This window comes from Ylistrum balloti, unplaced genomic scaffold (genome assembly GCF_031769215.1).
Source record: "Ylistrum balloti isolate Yb309-2 unplaced genomic scaffold, AGI_CSIRO_Ybal_v1 Utg370230, whole genome shotgun sequence".
Classification (NCBI taxonomy): domain Eukaryota; kingdom Metazoa; phylum Mollusca; class Bivalvia; order Pectinida; family Pectinidae; genus Ylistrum; species Ylistrum balloti.
The window spans coordinates 1,310,471-1,334,335 of record NW_026782190.1 but is presented as its reverse complement, the minus strand read 5'-3'; the positions used below and the strand labels follow the sequence as shown (position 1 = coordinate 1,334,335).

Sequence of the window (23,865 nt, the reverse complement as noted above, 5' to 3'; positions counted from 1 at the left end):
TAGCTAAATGTTTAAATGTCGATCCAGACAATGTGATTCCCCTGGAGTACATTAGCCCTAGCATGGCATGCTCTCAATATCTGTTACACCTTCAAGTTAATGAAACGATCCCAGGAAGGTGTCAGGTTTATAACACATGCCTGCTATTTGCTTACAAAAGCATTGTACTCTTGTTTGAATGTAATATTTGGCAGAATTATCCAACAACTACGACAATCAAATCCTAGTATGACAAACTTCCTCTGATATCCTTTACTCTTCTACAAATTGACTAAATTGGAATCTGTCAGCTTTCCAGATTCTTCTGATTACGCGAATGCTTTGAATTTGTCAGATACACGTTCTCTGTTGATATTCGTCGATGCGTACTAATAGATGTTCTCTTTGTTATGTCAATGACTAACATACATATATTGCTAAGTGGTGCATTAAACAGAACACACATTGACATCGTAAGCAAACAGGGATTAAACTGAAGCCAGAATGTGACAAGAAAAGGAGAATAATTCATGTAAAAATCTACGTTTACTGCCCAGGGAAGTGCCTAATAGTTACACTGTTTTTCAGCCACATGTGGTAACCGTTTTGATAACTAATCATCTACGGCGTCGGGCACATTAATCAAGACTTCGACAATGCGGTTCATTTTTGATATCAACAAGACAGCATCACATACAATAAGTACACCAAAACAAGGCCTTTATTTATAGAACTGTTTCTTTGGTAATAGAAGCATGTCCATGTGTTATAATTAAACTAGCTACGCATTGATTGTGAGACTGTTAAATGCTACATTAAACTTGTTGGCAACCCATTTTTTATATTCAAATGAACAGTGTGTCCAATGTCTCCTCTCTGAACTCTGAAGAGCTGAAACTTGTCAATGAAAACCATCTACCCGACATTATACAGCGTTCTAGACTTCTCTACACTAACAAGACTGAATGACGTATCTAATGTTATTATGAATGCATTTAATGTTTCTTATAGAAATGATGCAGAACGTTGAGAATTCAGTTAATTTGTCTCCTTTCCTTCCTTCTACGTATATCAATGCATTTAAATGTCACGTATAAATTCACAATGCCATGTATATTCCCATGTGATAATGTAACGTCTGGCGATATAAGGATTAATTAAATCTGTTCCTCGTTTGTCGTTGGTTTTTAATGAAAAAAAAACCTGCTGGATTTAGATGCGTGTTCGTGCCATAATGTCAAGAATTAATTTTCAGGTTACACGATGATTTAGCATAAGATTAGGCTTGTTTGCCTATCCTTAGATATATTGTTTGTTTGTGTAGTATTTTTAAAGTATCGAATAAATATTGCTAAACTAAACTTAAGTAAACAACACGCATAACGTGATATTCCAATAGCGGTAACCATAACAGCGGATCACGTGGTACAGTATATAACATGTTTATATCACAAGTTTCGGGTATGTGATAATAACTATGTCATTAGCATGTATTTGTAGTATATTTTTTAAAACAAATGAATGTTTGCTTGCCTGTCTATATTTAAATCTTATTTCGGGCGGCTGTCGTTTTTCCTTAAATCATATTATATCAGGACTTAAGAAAATATGAAAAAAATATTATATTCGTTTATCAACATAAACAGATATTAATTAATCAAATGTACCGACTCGGAATGTGCATTTTAATATTGTTTATCTTATATGAGACTAAAATTAAGCAGTTTAGAAACAAAAGTTGATGTACTGCTGAACCATCTAGTCTGTTACCTCGATATGTTCCCTGCCAGTGTTGTATACCAATTTATATTTCAGTTGTAGAATATACATATGTTTATATCATCAGTAAGCACACTGATCTTAATATATCAGCTGTTAAGATGCCAATTTTATTGTAACGTAGGCAATGACTCTATTCAATTCCCTGTTTAATACTGTCGTTGACATGGCAGAGTGGGGATGGCATGACAAGGCTATGATTTCGTCATCACCAAATAACAAGATGCCATTTTTAATTTTCGTTACCTGTCAATCGTGTCTAGCTAGTGTAATCGCAAGAGACAAGGGGAAGAAGGTTTTGGTGTGAAATAGTTCTAGTATGATAAATGACAAACCTCGTTCATATCGTCATTTTAATAGTTTGTAATATACAAAGTGACATGTATGTTTAAATATAAAAGCGATACATGTTGGTATGTAATTAAACAAACTTTATTTTATTGGCTTTGTTTGAATGTGATTCTAAGAAAAAAATTCGTCAAAGTTATAAAAACTTAAAAGTGTAATGGCCTGTGATTCTTTCCCCTTGAAGTTGTTTTGTGATCAATAAATCATCAACAACTTAGAAGGGAATGGAAAAAAATCATGTACATGGTGTTTTAGCATGAACAAAGCCATTTCCTTTTAACAAAAAAGACAGAAGAGTTTCACAGTAAAGTATGTATTGTCTGTATAGTTTACTGGACTACTTTTTCTTTTGTCATCCGGGATATTATGGAATTTGAGGCACGGTTTAATGAAAACGTCCAGCATTCCTTGACCTCATTATCCTTTGAAAGGAACTCTTATCTTCATATCTTTACAGAACACAATGGATGAGACGTTTACTAAGAAGGTTAATGACGTGTGGATAAGTCTTTAGATGCCTTTATATTCTTTTTTTTTTTACATAACTACTTTCCTTCTTTCATAGAACATTATCTTTTGAACAAAAGTATAATTTTTTCAAAGTCATTTTTTTAATATTAGATATGAACATTTTATGCCATCATTAAGATTGTTTATGGGAAACACTCAATGTGGTCTGTTGATATTTCAATAATCATGCCAGGATGTTACTCTGAAGTCACTGGAAACCACTGGACATTGATGTAAGGGAATATCAAGACAAATAGACTTAATAGGGTTTAGAGATGACAAGGAATTGTGGTTAGAGACCATGTAGTCGTGTTTGTACATGGAGATTACCAGGTCAAGTCTTTTTGTTGGTGTGAGACAGATGTCGATCTGGACGTGTGATCGCGTCAAATTGATAGTCGTTTTAAAGTGATGTCGGTACAGCTTTCTATAGTTTACCGCTGGTGGGCAGTATCAACACCCAAAGAAAGTGTTTAAATCCTGCCTGCTGTAAATCATCTCGTTAACTATCCATTTATATGGGAGTCGTGTTTCTGTCCTCATCTATACCGGGGTATGGTGAAGCTTTATAGGGTGATATTTGCTTTCCGTATCATTATAAGAAAAGCAAAATTACCAATCGTGAATATACAAATTAGTTAATGTCCCAAAAAAGTTACGCCTATTTATAATATTAAGGGCATGCTCTTCTCATGTTTGTGAAGTCCAACGCCCCAAACAGCTGTGAAACATAAAGATAATTTAACAGTATATTACAGTGTTAGCCTGTGAGACACAGAGACTACATTAACTATACCTACATGTTTATACACATAATTACCAGATACTAGATAAGAATTCCAGAAAGAGTTTCATGGGAGGTACAACTCTGGGATGTGTTACGTAGCATTAATATCAGCAATACTTTAGAATAAGTATGAAGTACATATATATTTGCGAAAGTAAAATAGTCATACTAATAAGATCACGTGTTTTCCTTCACATTTTCGTTACGTATGCTGTGTAGGATTGTACAATTTGCCTTATTTCCTCCCACTATAAAAAGACCCCTCGGGCGGCTCGTTCATCCAGGCGGCTTACACGAGTAATTGATTAAAATTGGAAAAAAAAGTTTTCACATCTGTTTTAAAAAAATCAAATTTGACAAGCTAAACTAGGAAATTACCTATGTTTTAATTTAATGATTTATCTTCTGTAAAAGTGCTATTCAACCTTAATACTGACAGAAAATCAACTGTCTTGATAAAAGTAGGAAGTGGATCTTTGTTGTCTATCATCCGGCAGTGTTATTGTATTCCAATGCTTCAAGGTGTATTATTATATAAACATGGCATATATCAAATGTGCATTTGTCAGTAGTTTACGAATTATGGACCAGCAAAGATTGATTTATTAGATAGACAGATCGGGCAACGACGATGTGAATCAACCAGAAAACGTAATAGGTTACTTATATCTGTGATAGCATTCCTAAATCGACCCGGCTTCTGATGTATACTGAGAATCTATGTATACTGTCATTTCCTCTGGATCGAGCCGGGGAGAAAATTGTAGATAACGAGATTGGATATAACTATCAATAATAAGGCTTAACACTGAAGTAAGATAATTTGTTTAAATAAATGAAGAAGATATACGCGGTCGCTGTAGCTTTCCTCCTATTCCAATAATTGTAAGTGCGCCACTGTTAGATTTTAACACAGAGTTCTATTGATTGCGATTCTTCACACCAGGACTGATCCCTCTTCCTCGTAGAACGCTTTGTAAGCAACATTCGAGCACTGAGTAATGTCTATTTCACCCAAGGAAATAGACATTGATTGATATCGACCTATTTCTCCGGACGAGCATGTTCATTTTTTAAAAAATTCTATGTAAAAATTAATCGCCTTGTTGAGCTAAGTACTCACTGATTTACAGAACAACGTATAACAATGTACACGTGTTTAAATATTTACTGAAGTAAAGTATTTGTTTACGTGTATAGTTATCATCGGTGATTTCCCATTACGTTCAAGTGTCGCAAGGTACTCGTTAGCTTGAAGGTAGATGTATATTATTTTCCGTGTAAAAAACGATTTCGAAAGTTAAGTCGTTCCACTGAGAAAAAACTACACAGTATTGTGATTAGGGTTATAAATATCATATGTGTCAGTTTCCTGTCGGTCGTTGCCATTGCCTTTGAACCATTATATCAGAACTGAAAATAGTTTAAGTCTTTGTTAGGCCAGATTTACGTTTTCGTGGCAATGGTATCTGATGTTTCTTACATCGCAAGATTAAAGCGATTCCAGCTAACTCATCATTTATGTATTTACCACATCTTATCAGCGATTTTCTGAAATGAACAGCGTTAAACTAGTTAATGCTGTTTTTGATCATCCAAACCATAATAACAGTTGTCATGGGTATGTTCAGCATTGTGAACAAAATTGTATCGATTATCCACGTGGCTTTGTTGTCAATGTGCAAGAGAAAGACTACTAATTATTATCAGAGTGATTGACTACCAAATAAGGTTATTGACAAGTGTTCCTGTTAAGCTTTATATAACCCCGGTTGATTGATCTTTTGAGAAGGATTCAGATGAATCATCTTTCTTTGTCATATTTTTTCTTTGTGTTCCAAATCACTCGAAATTGTTTTCGTATTTTCATTACTGTCTGCGATAACGTATCACTTCCCTGCGCACATGGCTTTAATCCGTATTAAGCGCATGCGCTTATGCATCCATCCATGACCGCCATGATCAGGGTAACCGTGACGCTTAGTCACCAGTATGAATAATGTATGCAAACCATCCGTCCAACGATGTTCAATGAGCACCAAAGGCGTGTGACTGGATAAATTCTAGTAATGACTAATTGTTTCATCCAGATGAAGTGGCCAACACCTGTCATGGCCGCCCCCTAATAGCGATCTATTGATTTCAGGTCAAGGTTCGACGCCTTATTGTTTAATCAGCGTGCTCCTTAATGACTAATTGGGCACAGTTTGTACATGGCGTAATCGATGGAAATTAACCGCAGTTCACCAGAACTTGCAGAAATTCCTCAATTTATTTGCACACTAGAAACTCCATTTTGGTCAACGTGTTAGCTATAACTAAAATAATATAATGAGTTTTTGTTCATTGACATGGAGACGACAAATGTGATTCATGGAGGGTTGTAGATAGGTCCTGTTCCTGGTAAAGTCTAATCAGTTTGAATGCTGATATAACAGAGGCGGTGTAATGATGCTTGTATAGTCCAGGCGCTGTGAAGATTGCTGGTAGAGCTAAAGCGCCGTCATGATCCTGGTATAGTCCAGGCTATGTGAAGATTGCTGGTAGAGCTAAAGCGCCGTCATGATCCTGGTATAGTCCAGGCTATGTGAAGATTGCTAGTAAAGCTAAAGCGCAGTCATGATCCTGGTATAGTCCAGGCGCTGTGAAGATTGCTTGTAGAGCTAAAGCGCCGTCATGATCCTGGTATAGTCCAGGCTATGTGAAGATTGCTGGTAGAGCTAAAGCGCCGTCATGATCCTGGTATAGTCCAGGCTATGTGAAGATTGCTTGTAGAGCTTAAGCGACGTAATGATCCCGGTATTGTTCAGGGGTTATGGTGATGTTAATATAGTATAGATGCTCTGATGATCCTGGTATTGTCCAGTCGCTTTGATGATGTTGGTATTGGTAAAGTCCAGGTAATGACGATATTGGAATATTCTAGGCGCTGATGGTTCTTCTATAGTCTAGACGAAGATGACTACTGGTTAAGTTCAGAATTATGTATTTATACATGTATAAGATATAAACCGCTAGAATTATTTAACGTTCTCCAATTTGAAATAGATAAATAATCTGCTACTTGACAGATAATTTGTAAGAGGGAGTGAATATTTATATTATTATGTCCTGTAGTTTTGCACTGGATGCACAAGTGTAGGAAACTAGGCATGAAAGACATTATCCTATAGATGTATGTCTATTATTACGATAAAGTCTTGAGTCATGAATACAATAGACTTTTATAACACTGGATACAAAGTCAGAACTAATGTATAAAGTTGTGATGCAAGTGGTATTTCTTAAACTTTTTTATAGTATGTAATCAATTTTTCCCCATAGGATATAGGTGTATATATTTGATAGTTTTCTGAAAAAAGACAGAATGATATAAACTGTTTATCATGTATAATAATGTTTCAATAAACTTATCTTTGAGATAATATACAACTTCTATCAATTGTGATGGTTTTATATCTATAACAGACAGCACAAACTGATTACACGCGTCAACTGAAGAGTACATATACTAAATAGCTTGTAGTTGTAAAAAATATATTTAACCGAAAAATAAGAATACCTAGCATTTCTAGTAGAACTGGGGTTGTTGCGTATATAATTTGTTCTGTATTCCCACGTTCAGGATTACTCGACATTTTAGGCACAGATGAGTGTTTAAAGATAAAATCTCAAAATCATAAACCGTAGTGTTGCTGGAAGTACACTGCATGGGACACGAGACCCGTCATTGTTATCGTCCCAGTGTAAGACGGAGCCAACTGTCACTAGCAAAGACAGTCTATGGGACCTAGTCTGACATAAATCAATACTTCTTTGAGTTTTTTATTACTGTATGACAAATGTCTTTATAAACACTATAATATGTTGTGTGTGACGTGGTGTATTGATTTTACAGATTTGACACTACAATTTAGGAAGAAGGGACCCGCACATGTATGATGTAAGCCCCGAAATATAACGACTGATTGAATAAGATTTAGATTGTATATCATTCCTGGTTTAGACATTGCTATTTCTCATTAGTATTAGAATATCTATATATTAAACTTAAACGAGATCAAACGAGTAGCCTATTGACACTATGTAAATTCCTGAGTACATACGATTATCAATGCTTTGTTACGAGAGCGCAGACAAGCAGTCCCTCAAAGCGTGCATTTATTGTATCAAATGTACATTCTATCTAAATTGATTATAGTGCTACAGGATAACGGTGGACGTCTGACTAGTGTTATGTTTCGGTGGCGTATTATAAAACCATTAAGGGCGACCACAAGTTATATACGAGCAATTTTAAAGGCAATGCTCCATTTAATGATGTTGTGCATTTACATATACATGTAAATATTTTTTTTAGAAAAAAAAAAAAAAAAATCAGCAGTACAGTTAGCTTGATATTTCCGATATGTTGCTGAGATTTTATAATTAACCATTTATTCCACTTTCTTTCATCTGTTTAAGAACATCTACAAACAGATGATCTTAAACAACTGAATAGTGACTAGTGAAGAATCATATGACATTCAACATGTTAAAGATTTGTCACAAGATATCCTATTGGCATCAAGTATCTCGCTGCAAAACATATCATCATTTAAGCAACGCAAACTAACATTTTTCAGTGATTCTGATATTAATTATTATATTTTCGATATTTAGTCAAACATCTTTCTTTTGTTTATATTTTCCCTGGTATGACATGTTGACATGTCGATATTGTCTTTGTTGTTTGTATTTATATAACACATGTATATATATATACAAGGTATATACTAAGACTTTATAAACATACACAACAGAAGAGATTAACATTGTGCTGTATAATAAGCGATGTGTTAACGGCATATCAAGAATTATATAGATCTATATCTCGCGCATTATGTTATGGCATATAAATTCATCTTGTATAATGCTAAGGCCATCTCTCTTGTTACCATAATTTCCAATCCATACAAACTTTCGGTATTAAATTAACACTGACGCCGATCACAGTAGGGAGAAAGATTACATACGTCTTGTTTCGCTACATTATACTAAAACGAATTATACGACCTGTGTCTGAAAAAAAGATGAACCGATAATGGTTATGAAATACATTTCATCAGCTGTTGATAGATCAAAACCAAACCAATTCCGGGGAAACTTTAGATTCAATGGTTATTTGAAATATGATAGAAATCGTTAAATTGGTTTTCCAATGGGACTTGAATGAGATTTTGCGACAATGCGAGAATCTTTTGAAGCCGAAAGTTTAGTGTAATTCGCTTTGAGAATGATCATTTCTGTATTGTATTTAAATGGTTGCGTGACTAACATGAAAGTCCATTCATAGGCATGGCTGATATACAACAGCATCACATGCCACATTTGGCATCTTATATAAGGTAACATTAGGCATATGGAAACGACAAAATGTAGCACACAATGTTGATGGCTTCTTGAACATTATCAAATAATACTCGTAGTTAAATACAACACTGCGGATAGAATTAACTGTAATCGGGAGGCAGGCGGTTTTCCGCCACCACTGGCGGTATGGCCCGGCGTATTGTTCAAATACAGGATTGCATCACCAGTGGACCAGGAACAAATATAATTGTGTAACGGGTAATGATGAGATGCATTTGGAATTCAGGAGATCGTGTCACAGCAGCCAATTGACATGGACAATTCGATATAATTACGGGGTGTTTCCTCTCCGTTCTAACTCGGAGAAAGTACACACAGCACTGAAAACGCATTGTCACTTTGTTCTGGTGTTCTTTTCATGCATAAATCGATGACAAGAGTAGAAAACAAAATCAGAAAAATAACAATTGATCTTTCAAATAGCTCATTTATTGATTACTGCTGAAACATATCAAATACAAGTAAATTTGTTAGTTTCACAATGATAATGCCTAAACATTAAGGCAACACAGCTTTTCGTGAAGTTGGTCTGTGTTATTATATAGGGAGAGGTTGGATTTTGTGTTATAGATCGGGTTATTGCATTATCTTCATTAGTGTGGCGCCTGGCCTTTCAAAATGCCGGGTTAGTCAGCACTAACAACTCTTAAATTATATGTTATGTTTTGACAGTACCTGCCTGATCAGATGTATGTTACTTCTTTTTCTTTTGCAGTAGTTTCTGTGTGTACGTTCACCGAACGTCAACTGCTCTAATCAGCGCTGTGCGTAATACGAACATGACAACAGAATCCTAATTCAAAGTGAAATTCGATGGTGGGGTATCATTTACACAGAAAAAAGTAACTAGAGAACAAGACCTGGTATCCCGGGAGAATTAGTGTCTTCCGCTTCATCGCCAATATCCGCCATGCTAATTTTCAAGTTTAGTAATACCTCTTCCACATAGAAAACACGGTGAACATCTGAACATCAGACATTCAGTCGAGCATCAAACATTCAGAGGAAAATATGATTTTCCCCAATGATATTGTTTAATCGGAATTATAAAACAGCCATATTTACATTGTATATATATGGCACCCTGTAATACAAGTGATTGTTTTAGTTATTATAGTTGTCTTTTATCTGTGTCCATTCGCGTAAGCATCGGCTACTTTCGTTTTGTCAAATGTATATATATATAGTAGGCCCGGAATAGGCATACTATTGTTGTTGGTTACATATTGTACATGCCCTGGACAATGACTGACCACTTGACCTGAGACATGCCCTGTTCAATTCTATCTTCCCTTTCCCGCCTAACCCTTCTCTCCTTTATTACTTCTGATCTTGGGCTCGAACTGGAAAGACATGTTTTTTTCTCATCTTACATTACTTCGATGTCCGTCGTGCCATACACGGGGTAAGTCTTCCAGGTATATTGCAAATTGTTTATATCTTTACAAATTATTCGTAAAGATCATTCGTTTATCTATTTCAAATCAGCAATTCATTTTGTTTTAGATTAATCTATGTTTTCACCTGATCGATCAGGATAAGAACAATATTTTTAGAGTACGATACATAATGCACTTTTTTTGTTTAGATCTAGCTTTAGGTCATTTATGCCCCATGTAAATTAGAGTAGTGTGTAGCATATTTGTGATAAGCTACGCATTAGAGTTATTGTTGAGTTTTGTACTACAGAGAAAATATGTATTGTCAGTAACGTGAATGTGAAGGTTACTGTGTGTTGTTCCTAAGTATGTTTGTTTTAGGGTGCGTTCTAATACGAGTTTTACCGAGTAACGTAATATGCTATTTGTGTTGTCTGGTTCAGTTGGTTATTGAAGAAAAGAAACCCCTAAATTCCGACTGTGCTACATATACCAGTAAATTACTATATCGATACAATGTGTTATATATCATTTGCGGTAGTGAAAGGTAATGCTTTACAGTAAATAAATAAATAAACAGACGTATCTACAGTACAAACAAATCGTATTTTATAGATATCAAATGTACTTTAACATGAATTACGCCACCAAAATCAATTAGGTGTTGATATCATAATGCATTCATACAAGAACACATGTGTCTATTATTGAAATCTCGATAACACGTTTGCTCTTAATTAAATTTTTTCCATGTATAATGCATTACACACAAGTCAACGCAAATGAGATACAACTAATTGTTAGATGCTAATTATCCCACTGAAACTGTTGTGTAACTGATAGCTGATCTCTCTGTAAATTCCTTTGATCACATGGCATTGCCGAGGTTAGGGATAATGATGCGTATCTTATACGAATACCTAGCATCATTATATTTTTACGTTTTACCGGAAATGATAGTAAGTTATAAACTTAAGTAGCGATCTCAGGTCATTATTCAATCCAAGTAACTTTCAACTTAATATTAAAAATTGAATGATCTCCGCGTTTTATCACATTTTACTTCAATACAAAACCAATTTCTGTGGAAATTAAAGTCGTACATATCTAGGAATTCTGTTAAATATCATCACCTAAGCAATTACAACGTTAAAAATATCCATTATTGGTGTGCGACCTAAACAGGGAGGAGTTCTATCAATGACAAACACATAACCCAGTAACAATTTAGAAAGTTTCCGTACACAATCACCACAAAGGGCATTTAAACTCTGTCACTTCAACTCCCACAGTACAGATTTTCTCCATCTCATAAAATTTCAGCGATAAAACTTATCAAGGATAAATATTAATTTCCCTTCTGTCACCGATTGGTGGTACAAGACACCAGATGGCGTGTTGTATCGTATTTCCGTTTAATCACTGACAAAACATTAAAAGAACATTTTCTTGGCTATTTTTAGAGATGGGGCGACATTCATCAGGAAAAATATGAATCGCTTGGTATATTCATCTGTGGAATGTCACTGTATTTTCGGATTAGACAGTCTATCCATTTACCTCTTGAACTAATTCACTTCAAGTGAAATCTAATAATTAGTAGCATTTCTGTTCTGTTCGATAGTCTTGTTATGGAGAAGATCGAATTTTCTTCATGGTTGAATATCTTTGGACGATAAAAAGATCAAATGTCCACCTGTACTGTCGCATTATCAGACTAATCCACCAGGAAAACTATTTGTTCCTCAGTGGTCCATATACCACAGTGTCCAATCGCCACATCTGGGTCTCAAAAATATATAGATAGGGGTGTTCAAATTAAAACATGTAAAAACAAGGCCAGGTAAGAAACGGACTTTATGTCGTTCCAGATATTATCGATTTGTACTTTTCCTATAGCGCACGGACTTACGATTGAAAGGATGCATTTCTTAGAAATGAGAGGAGAGAGAGTTTCAAAGGTGAAATATGAAAATGTGTTCTGACAAGTTAATCTTTTTCGAAAATTTTGAATTAACTATACAGAATTCAACCTCAATTATGGGCTAAAAGGATACCCAAAATATCCCTGCGGTCAGTGCGTTATAAGAAAAGTATAAAGTGATCATATTTGAAACGATATGGAGTCCGTTTCTTAAAAGACCTCGTTTTCACACCCCTGTGTAAACATTTTGGAGACCCCGATGTAGCGATTAAACACGGTGTATACTATAAAAGCTTGAAGAAAGTATGAATGACATCCGCTACATTATAGTTAAACTGTACATTAACTGCATATAGAAAAATGAATCAGTAGTAATCGCATTATGCTCTCTGATTGCTGCGGTGCTGATATTGTGCATTGGCAATGGCAAAGGCAATGTTAACATTTAAAAAGTGTGAATGGTAAATCCGGGAAAAACACGACCTTTCGTAGTTCCTATAGGAAGCATTTGAACATTATTGATTTAATCTGTAATGGTATGTGCTAACCGATTTCCGAGGAAATAGAGGCAAACGCAGACATTGTAATTATGTGAAAAATATAGAATAAGAAGGGGATGATATTTTTCCGTTATTATTTGTTTACTTTTTTATTTTGTTTCACGGCGATATTCTGCGTTAAAGTCGTTCTGATGTTCTACCCGTATATATAGAACACACAGGAAGAATGGGGGCGTGCAGTAATATGTGTAAAGACAGTCTAGGGACCAGAGGGCAAGGTGAGAAAAACAACTCGCGAGAGAACGTCGATAAAGCTTTGATAGAGATTAAGTAGAAGTAGTATGAAAAAAGCAAAGAGAGATAGGATGCACCGTTGAGAGAGATACGAGAGATACGGGGAGTGTGTATAGGGAATCAGTCAAGTCGTATGTGGGCTTGACAGTCATATGTACTCTAGAAAAACGGATATCCCACTATGAGGATATTCACAGAGAACCATGTGGGAGATCAGACATTAGCTCCATTGTTTATGCATGGGAATTATGAAATCGTACATAACATATGGATTTGTGGAGAAGCCTGATTTGGCTTTCTGTCGATGATGAGATTGCTTAAGTCTCTGTTGGTTTGAATGCTTGATGACACGCCACTCGTATCACGAAACAATGCTAACCTGTTCATACACAATAGAAGACGGCTGTCAATTTCAAACATTTGTCAGCACTAAGGATTCCCGGTTGCTTGGTAGGGATTGCATAAATACCGGTTTCATTTCTCTTGTTTTGCGAGAGTATTTGTACATCAAATAACAAACGATTATTAAGTGGTAGATCTTTTTACCTTTCTTTCTTTTTAACTGTTTATTCACCTACATGGCTTTGGATTGGAAAAAGAGTCGAATGATGTAGCAGACACTTCACACACTTCACAGAACATTGTAGATCTTATGCTTATACCGTCCTATTAAAATCGAATTTAAAATTCAAATGTGCATTGCAGAAAACTTAACGATGTTCGTGTTCTAAAGTCGGAATTCTTTTATGAAATTTGAGATCGTCACGTGTTAGAAAGATAATCATTATTTTGAGGGAAATCTTGCAAGGGATTGTACATGAATTGCCTGATGTCTTGTTAAATGAAGCACTGCTTCACTACATCATCAAAACCAAAATCTTTATTTTCCTTTTGATATATCATCAAAAACATGCAAGTTATAGGCTGACACGAAAAGGGAATACAAGAAAGAATTCATAGGATTTTTCCTGACATGACATCAGGCGTAATAATGGTATTCAAAGCTATGTGGTGATAAAGAATCATGTGTATATGTGCCTTTGACAGTCGCCGATGTTAATCCTTGTTTGACATGAATACGCATCAAAAGAAATACCGTAATATCAACAGATCCTTAATTCGAACTTAAATTCTATGGAACTGAGACAACATGTAGAACAAAAACAAAAACAAAAAAAACCACTCTGGTTCCTGAAAAAGTACAAGGATCACAATAAGGCCAGGTGATCCGAAAATTTAGTTGATAAAGAATATTTGAGAATTATTAACAAATGATAATGGTAATCTTAAACATTATAGAAACTGCATATATGTACCTAAACATAAAATCTTAATTTCGAACGGGGCTCTTAAAACATACGGTAATGATATTTATATAAGTACCAGTCATTGCGACTAATTTACTTCTCTGTGGCGGAGTTTTATACTGAAAAATATTACTCTGTATATCTAAAAACAACATTAATGACAATATTGTCTTCCCTTTATTTGGTTTTTGATTGGCATGTGGATGTTATATGGAATGCTGCCTTCCAGCGTAGGTATCCTCTGGAGTGTACTCAACCTTAAGAAAACCGCCTCCTGTCGTGACAAAGCGATATATATATATGAGATTATGCATTTCTTAATCATGAAATAGTGAGGGGATTTTGATACCTTTTGACACATGATTTTAATGTGCAAATATAATTTTTTTCGACATCGAATACTGCCGTTTTGTTCTTTGATAGTTCGTTTGTTCTTCTTTTAAAACTACTGTACGATGATAATAAAGATTATAATTGCTTCTCATTACTTTTCAAAAGTCAATTTATATTTACATATTGGTTATAATGCACTCACGTGAAATTACCTCGTTTAAGATTTCTGAGTTTTGATATATTTAAATTGAAATGTGTGCCTTGCGATTGTTCATGGATTTTAGGTATTTACTGGTTTGTAAACGTATTCTGGCATCACAGAATAAAGATGATAAAACACGATCGAGATCAAACCTGTATTGATGCATGATGTTAGAGACGGCTTGAGTTCTGGATAGAAAAAACGCAGAGCTTGAAACGAACATGGATTTGGACAGGGAGTAAAATGCAGTGAGGATGAAATATAAGACTTTGGTATTGATAGACTAAGACACATTGCAAAAGTTACTGATAAGGGATTGATATTACCCATGTGACCCACATCGTGTTACGACACCAGGAAGTGAGAACATGTATGTAGAATTTAAGTAATTCGCCATCTGGGTCCTTCTTTGATGATAACCACAAACACATAGCGAAATTATTTCGATAAACAGTTACGCCCCTTCGCAAATTATCCATTTGAATAGAAACAGAAGAAAAGATGTTCTTAGGTCATGCTTTTACAGGTGAAAGTGAGGATATGCGTTCATTTTGCTATTTTTATGGGAAGGGGGAGGGGGGATGGTGAACAGTATAAAATCTAAAAATGCATTTATATCTGTATAGCTTCATTAAACTTTAAGTTACCTCAAACATGTCAACTGGACTTGTCAATAAGTAAATTCACAAGGAAGGTATGTGTATCGAAAGAGTATTAGGCACAAATAAATATCTTGCAATAAAAGATTTTGATAAGTACTCGAATATTGAGTGTCTATGTTACATTTAATTTCTATGATTCTGAAGATTGAAATTTTTGCGTAGATCTCGATCTAAAAATATTGATATAGTAATGATGAAATGTAAAATCCGAAGACAGAGGACAATGATACATTGTTGTGAAGCAAAACCAAACCAGTACATCTTACCCTCAGTCGTAATGTGGGTTTCTTTGATCAAATTGGAAGGACAATGATTATGGTTTTTCTACAGTGACCCACACCCCTATCACCACTCCCTATCCTTCCTGATAATCATACACACTAATTTATCACTAGCACCATATACGGGGCTTTTTGTTTCCCAAAGGACGATACGCGCGATATTATCAGCTTTACTAATTCCTCACGTACTTTGTACATTAGCCTTTATTCAGACAGTACCTTACCAATAGAGAATTCCAATACTGTCTGCTCATTTGTTGCTGATGCAGAGATCACGTAGCTACTGTCTTTGTGAAATGTATAGTTTCTTGATTAAAGTTGTGTTATCTGGGAACCCTTATAAACTTAAATCATATTTCAACGAACTCACTCCTGGGAAATGTATTCGGACATTTCAGTGAAAAGAATGTAATTGTTCTTGCAAAGTTCAAAATGTAGAGCCAAGGGAACAAATTAGTGTGAATTTCTACCAGAACAATTCAGATTGAGTTACCAAGCAATATAACAAGATGGGTATGTCGCTGACCTGTGCCGTCTCCAATGAGACACAGGAAAGTTTCTCAAATCCAAGCCAGGAAAGGGGATGAAATCGTCTATCCGTGAAGTCATGTTTAATTGACCTTCGGTAGTCACTGAGAATATAACGAACTCGTCTGACTTAATGTGAATCTCCTGACATCAAGGAATTGATGAGTTTGAAATATCTACGTATTTCCTCATTTGTGTTTCTCGGTAGTTAACGCTGAATAGTCATCGATTGACGATCCACATATAGGTTGTCTGCTGATAAAAGAACGGAATCTGTACACGACGAATATTGATGTGCGCCCTAATCTCTTGTCGATAGAGCAGACTTGCATGTATTTTACGGTGTTGGACCAATTTCTCAAATCCCGTTTACTTCTTTCTCTGCAATTAGGTATGGATGCATCGCCTTCAATATACTACGTTATATTATTCAAGCATACTGCATATGAGAGCTAAGCACGATTTAGATTTATTATAATGCAAAACATTCATTTCGTTGATGCAATGCACGTCATTGCATTGTTCAAAGCCGGAACACTATAACAGGGATATCGTGAGTTCTGATTTCTGTTTTAACACTTTATGCCATTATAGACCATGTGATACGGCGGTCAATGTTTATGTTGTGACACAATATGATCGTTGATATTTTTTTAGATATCAGAACAGTATTACAGATTATCTTATAATTTGCTGATGTTCAACTGTTTATTTACAATATACGCTGCATTCTTCGCCGTCGATCATTGTCACGAGTTTGATTAGTAAGATATCCATACTAACTAACCTCTAACCTCTGTGAATGTGATTTAGGTCACAATAAGTTGACCTAGCTTATGCAAGATTTGACAACTAGCTAATTTGCATCCACTGTTTAAAGTACGAGTACTTGAAATTCACTCGTGTTTCAAATACAAAACAAATGCCAGTGTTCGACAACAATGATACAACAATACAGTAGTTGTATACTGCCCTCTAGAACTTGCAATCTAAGATACATTACTATAGCTAATACAATGAACGTACACACCATTCACTACCTGAATGCATATCAAAACTCACTCTATTTACGTTTATTTTAAGGCTAAGATTATGACATTGCCATAAATGTTTTATCAATAACTCTTAAGAGATATCAGATCTATAAATAATGAGTTCTTCATATTCAAAACATTTTGCTCTTTTATCATTGTAGAAGCATTCCTTAGACGTCGGTATCAAGTACCTTGTAAATCTGTTTGATGTATAGGGATACCCTTCTCTGCTTATCGATTACGTAATACATAGATACTAACCAGAAATAGCAGCCCACCGTGTTTAATTACCCCATCTTTCCCAGAGGACGAGATTCTTGTTCTTGTTAATTATTTCTCACAGATTCGGACCATGTCACAACCTGGTATGTCGAAGTTAATGAGGTATCTTGATAACAGGCTGTCCATTTCCTGACCACTGTGATATGCTGGTGATAGATTCAGTGATTATGTCAATTGTTGTATTCGTTAAGTAAGTGTGATAATTTATGACAAATATAGAAGATACTTCAGGTACTTCAGTATATCTGCCTACGATGAGTTGTACACAATAAATGTCGTGTTGAAATATGATAGGGGGGTGTATACGTCTCATGCTTAGTTATTTTGTTGACACCCTAAACATACATGCATTTCATGGCATAGGTAAATACCTAGGTTTAGCTATCAAAGAGTAGATCTATGTTAAAGTGCATGTATGAGTGTGTGTATATTTGGGTATTTTAAGATGCAAGTTTCTATCATTTCTAATAAGTAAATGGAAAGGTTCTTACAGGTGCCAATCTTAAAACCTTGCTTCTACTTCCTCTCTGTCATTTTCTATAGTTTCGGACAAATGTCCAAAAAAGGATTCACGTGATCAAAATGATGTAAACATATATTTAGATATCAATAAGCGATACTGATCTTAATTTGAAAAGCAAACAATTATTTGTAAATCTTTACACTATACATATTCACACCATTAAATTTTTGTAGCATATAAAAAATATCTCCTATTATCACCTGTGGTAACACAACATGTAGAGATAAACTGATATTGCAAATGACATTATACAATACAAAACCTGATCATAGCATTATTAATATCAGATGTACCGTTAATCTATTGTGGGATGATCACACACCTTGTCTAACATTCAGAATACATAGGAAACATTTCTAAAACGGTGCCTTCTTCTTTTATGCGGATGATCCAACATTTACTTATGGTGTTTCTGTTCATGAAAACATCGATTGTTTATAGCGTTACCTGAATATACAACACATATTTTATTGTTCGATCTTTAAACATAAATGCATACATTTAAATATATCAATCGCAGAAACATTACAATAAATGTCTCACATAAAACAGATCATTTCCTCTGGTTAGGATCCATGCATACGTACCGTACATACACTTCCTTCATATCTAGGATTGTTACACTAAATATTTGTTCTATATACACTCCCCATGGCTGATTTCTAGCTAAATGTTTAAGAAACTGATAACTATTCAGCAATGTTTTGAAGTATCGGAGTGAATATATGGTGATTTGTAACATTTAATGCAAAGTGTAATTATATGAAGAGAAGACTAATCTGATGTACTCTTTTTATACTGGACGTAAATAACATTTTATGGAGTACTGTTTCCGGATAAATATGTATTTTAGTTTTTATTATATCTAACATCAAGTTTTCAATTGATGAAAGACATATATTATATTATATTATATTATATTATATTATATTATATTTTATCCTTATGAATAGCGCTTGAAACTTTGACAATGCACGCTTAATCCAGTAGACAATTATAGAATTACGTATTTCATCTACTTTCAAGCCTCTTGCATCAGCTATTGATTTACAATCAAAGTTATCGTGTAACTTAATCCTGGAGTGAAACTGCAATCCCGATCAGAATGTTTGTAATTCTGTTATCAGTGATTGAAAAAAATAAAACCTAAATCATCAATATACAATTATCTGGATCATAAAATCCCCTTCAATACTCCGATTTGTAGATTACGATATTTCCAATTAAGGTTTTGCAATGTTCTGTTTTTGTCAATAGTTAATTAAATTGTTGAGCAGACATATGGCCTAAGTCGGCTCTAACCTGCTCACAGAGGCTTTATAAACCGATAGCTATCGTGAAGGGAGGCAATTTATTCTATACGATGCGGAGACAAATTGATTTTTTCTGTGTTTAAATGAAAATTAATAACAGCAGGCAAAGACACTAAGATTAGGTCAATGTCGACACGTTCTTTGTTTGATATGCTTAAAAACTCGTTTTTGTCTGGAATAGTTTTGTAGTTGAATGATGAATTAATATCCGTCAATGACTGATCACTGAACAAGTGTTCGGAAGCCCTTCATCGCCTGATGCATGTGGATGTGATCACAGGAGGACAGGTAGCGGCAAACTAACAAATACTTTGTTACCGAATCTGGTTACTATTTTTATGACTCATCACTCCGGATGGTTCTTTATCAAAACTCGGCGCCTTTAATTAGATTTTTTTTTTCAATATTGTACTTGATGAAGAATGCTGTAAATTCACAACTGTCGACGTACGATCATCAATTATCATTTACAATTACAGATTGAATTAGCACTGGTCACAAATTTCAGTTATTTGTTTTTAAAAAAATGTAATATTCAGCGACTTTTCTCTTTGCAAACAGCAACGGTCCCGTGTTCACTACCTCCAGTATGATTAATAATATGTCTATCATGTCATCGATAATGACAAAATTTGTTGTTGTGACGTTACACAATATCAAACCAAACAATGTCAACAATGATAAAGTTCAATCGTCTTCGACATAATCTCATTTAAGATAGACCATGTGAAAGCCCTCTAGACATTCTTACAATAATGCAAACTGTGTTCTTCCTGGCCTGAATGCGTTATATGAACTTTTTATGTGTAACGATAGCAGTAACTGTAACACAAATAGTGATGTGATTGGGGTGTCGAATACACTGCTTGATTCGAGCTTGATGGGCCGTTATACCTGATAACTACATTTACTTGCGCTTCAAACGACACTATTATATATTATGGAGTTAGGTATTGCAATGCTTTCGTTAAGTGTGTAGATAAGCTGTATAAGAGATTTTATGACCAACGTGATCCATTGTTTGTAGAATAATTAAATGGACTAATAACAAACATTGTTAGAACGATATATAGTGATTAATGGTTATCTTATTCTTTTATATTGCGACGTTATTTTAGTGACCACAAATTGCATATGTTTGCTTTCAAATCAACATGAATTGTGCTAGAGTTACCTCAACAATCATATACAGATGATCAACCACGATCTAGATGTCGGCAACTGACAAACTGTGGAGCAATAGATTGAGACGGCTGATGGGCATTATGAGAATGTTGCCACAATAATGTTAGTGAACGGGAAATATCATATTCCCTTATGCGATATCAAACTCGGATTGTCTGAAGCTCGTCACTTTGGTCGGTGTTTTCGTTGTTGTTTACCATGTTCTCATTTGGGAAGAACGTGATATTACTAACTTGGATTGGACGAAATTAACATAGCGGGTGTCGTCGATGAAACGCTTACTCTTCTGGCACACCGTATCAATTTGTCCTTGTATTTTTTTAGGATTCTCTATGTAAATCTCTTCTTTTTTTGTTCATATTGTGCCTTAACTTCTTTATATCTGAGTTTTAGTTAAGATTCTGTAGTAAGAATGCATAAAAAATTATATATGATCAAAATGACTTGTATGTAGCTGTAACCTTTGAAAACCGAAGTCACTTCATCGATGCATTTCGTTTACTCTTTAAACAATTGCTATTATTGTCGCAGAATCAAGGCCGTTTTCAACATTACGTGGTATTCATTGAATCTATTGAATTTTTGAGTATCTCCCTCTCTGGATGTTGGCATTTCGTTCAAGCATTTATGATGCCCTTGGTTATCGCCACAGTTTCGAAGTCGCTTGACGCGTTTTAATTCATTATTTGACTCTAATTTGACTTATTCTAAATTCGAGTTAAAAAGTGTTTTCTTTTGTGTTTCTTTCGTACAAATTTTAACCCATGACTTCTTGGGTTCGATGTATTCCTTGACATGACTAATGATACTATGTTAGATTTTTTACGTACAACAAAAAAGCAGTTTCACAGTTGGTAATTCCTTGCAATTCAACGATGACAGTGGAAATATCATTTCAAATGATATCGATACTGGCAAGTTTAGCATGTATCACAACAACAGGATTTAAGATGTGAAAAGACGAGAAAACAAAAGTGTGTATGCAGGAATTTCTCAAAGACAAAACGGCACTTTCATTTTGAATGATTTATAACGTATATCATTTGTTTTTTTTAATGGAAATGACAGATGGAATTTAATTTGTTAAAAGCACTATATTGAAATTGAGGTCATTGTTTATCCTGACAGAGGTTTAATGAAAACCTCTATCGAGACAGGAGCGGATCATCTTTGTACGGCGTAAGGGTAAAGCCCATGCGGCATGTTATCCCTGATCAGTACTTTGTGATTGGTGTCGAGTGATAAATGTCGGGTATTGTGTGTGCAGTTCTTAGCCTAGAGGACTCTTGCGTGAAACTGTACTGAGACGCGTCTGCTATGATTAATGTTTTTGTGCTAAAGATGATGCTCTCTAATTATTCCCTTTATTTATATAAACATTATAAATCATCATATGGCAAACAGTGCAGTATTCCACATTCATCAAATATTTACAGCGCTAGACGAAAATGAATAAACTATGTTCATTATTTATGTCAAATTAAAATAATGCCTCCGTATTGATAATCAAGGAGAATCATTAGATACCCGACGTATATATAATGTACTGGTTGACATTTCCAGGATCGGATGACAAAGGTTAATACAGTATCAGACCTTAGGACACAACTGTGAATACCTTCATACCTAGACAGAATAAAATCTTAATTAGCATATGGTTACACCTTTCCATTCTCAAGGAATTATGAGTAAATCATTCGGACTAATTGATTTATTGAAAAATCAGATCTATTATTCATTCTGGAAGTGCTTTGTTTCGACAGTATACTTCAGTGTAATAGCACCTATAGGAACATATCATTGCCTCCCGATCACACATGCTCTCACCTTGAATACATCAAGAGATCATCTTTAGGTGACTGCAGATGTTACAAGGATATTTCAACCCCTCTTTTATATTTAAATAATTCAATATTTGATACTGAAATTAAAGTTAGATATTCAAACCGTACATTTCTATTTTTATTCTCGTTTCAGCTGATTTTTCAAAGGCTCTCAAGCCAACCAGATCCAGTATGAAATCCGATCATCCGTCATCTTTTCGGAGGATGAATCAAAAGGAGAAAGGTGAGAATTCAAATTGATATCAGTCATATCGTTATTGTTGTACAATTTTGCATGTAGTGTAAATCTGACATAATGACTGTATGCAGATATGTGCTCCGATATCTTTGTTTATTCTTAATGAAACTGACGCAGCAATACACATGGCGCTTTCATGGGATGATATATAAACACATAACGCAGCTAACCAATAGTATTAATCGGGCAATCCCTTAAAATAACTCGCATGCTAATTTTTTCAGCTAAAAATAACTATACATCACAATAAATGGATTGTCACCAAGGGGCTCTGGGAGGACAATGCATGTGCGACGGGTTATTACTTATAATCTGGTATGGTTGAAGTCCGCATGGGAACACCACAGACATTGTTATAAATTTCTAGACATTGACTGACGAGTATAGCGAATTGCACTATTCCGCAAATCATTTCTGTCGATAGTGTGTCTGAAATTCTGAATAAACCTTTGGGTGATTTGAAAGGAAAACGATTCATGTCTGATTCCTGAGATTCCATATTATATCATAGATACAAATCAATTCCAATTGCAGACTGCTATGGTGTGAGGTCAACATTTCCTTGACCCATGGATAGTGTGTAACGCGTGCACCTACACTGCAGACCTTAATCGCTTACTGCACACGATGTTCTTGCTTTTGATTATTTCGCATGCTAAGTTTAGAACGTTCTTGGTCTACCATTATTTGATGTTTCCGACATAGTATTAGGATCTTGCGAAGGCAAAGAAACTTAAAGGCGTTGAATGAATAATTATTTCACACAAACACGTTTTACTAAATGATAACTACAATCCCCTCCTCACAACCACATTAACATACTGAAGTAGAAATTTATTCGAGATGTGAAATCAGTTTTGATTGGTCAATACCTATATCTGACCAATATCGATATACTTTCCACAAATGTCTAATTTACAGATGTAGTTCTAATAACGATGTATAAGACGTCAACTACTCCACAAGTCATTACATATACATATAATGTAAAATGACGTCAGGAACAATAACATATAATGTAAAATGACGTCAGGAACAATAACATGTAATGTAAAATGACGTCAGGAACAATAACATCTAATGTAAAATGACGTCAGGAACAATAACATCTAGTGTAAAATGACGTCAGGAACAATAACATGTAATGTAAAATGACGTCAGGAACAATAACATGTAATGTAAAATGACGTCAGGAACAATAACATGTAATGTAAAATGACG

General features: G+C 34.8%; 1 protein-coding gene across 1 annotated transcript in view; it reads left to right on the top strand.

Annotated features, from left to right (window-relative positions):
• The window catches only part of LOC132551989 (zwei Ig domain protein zig-8-like), a 70,808-nt gene that overhangs the window by 6,511 nt on the left and 40,432 nt on the right, over positions 1-23,865 (top strand). The window contains exon 2 of the mRNA XM_060216134.1: positions 22,540-22,629. Coding sequence (XP_060072117.1) covers positions 22,540-22,629 — 90 coding nt within the window. The remainder of the gene's footprint in view (positions 1-22,539; positions 22,630-23,865) is intronic.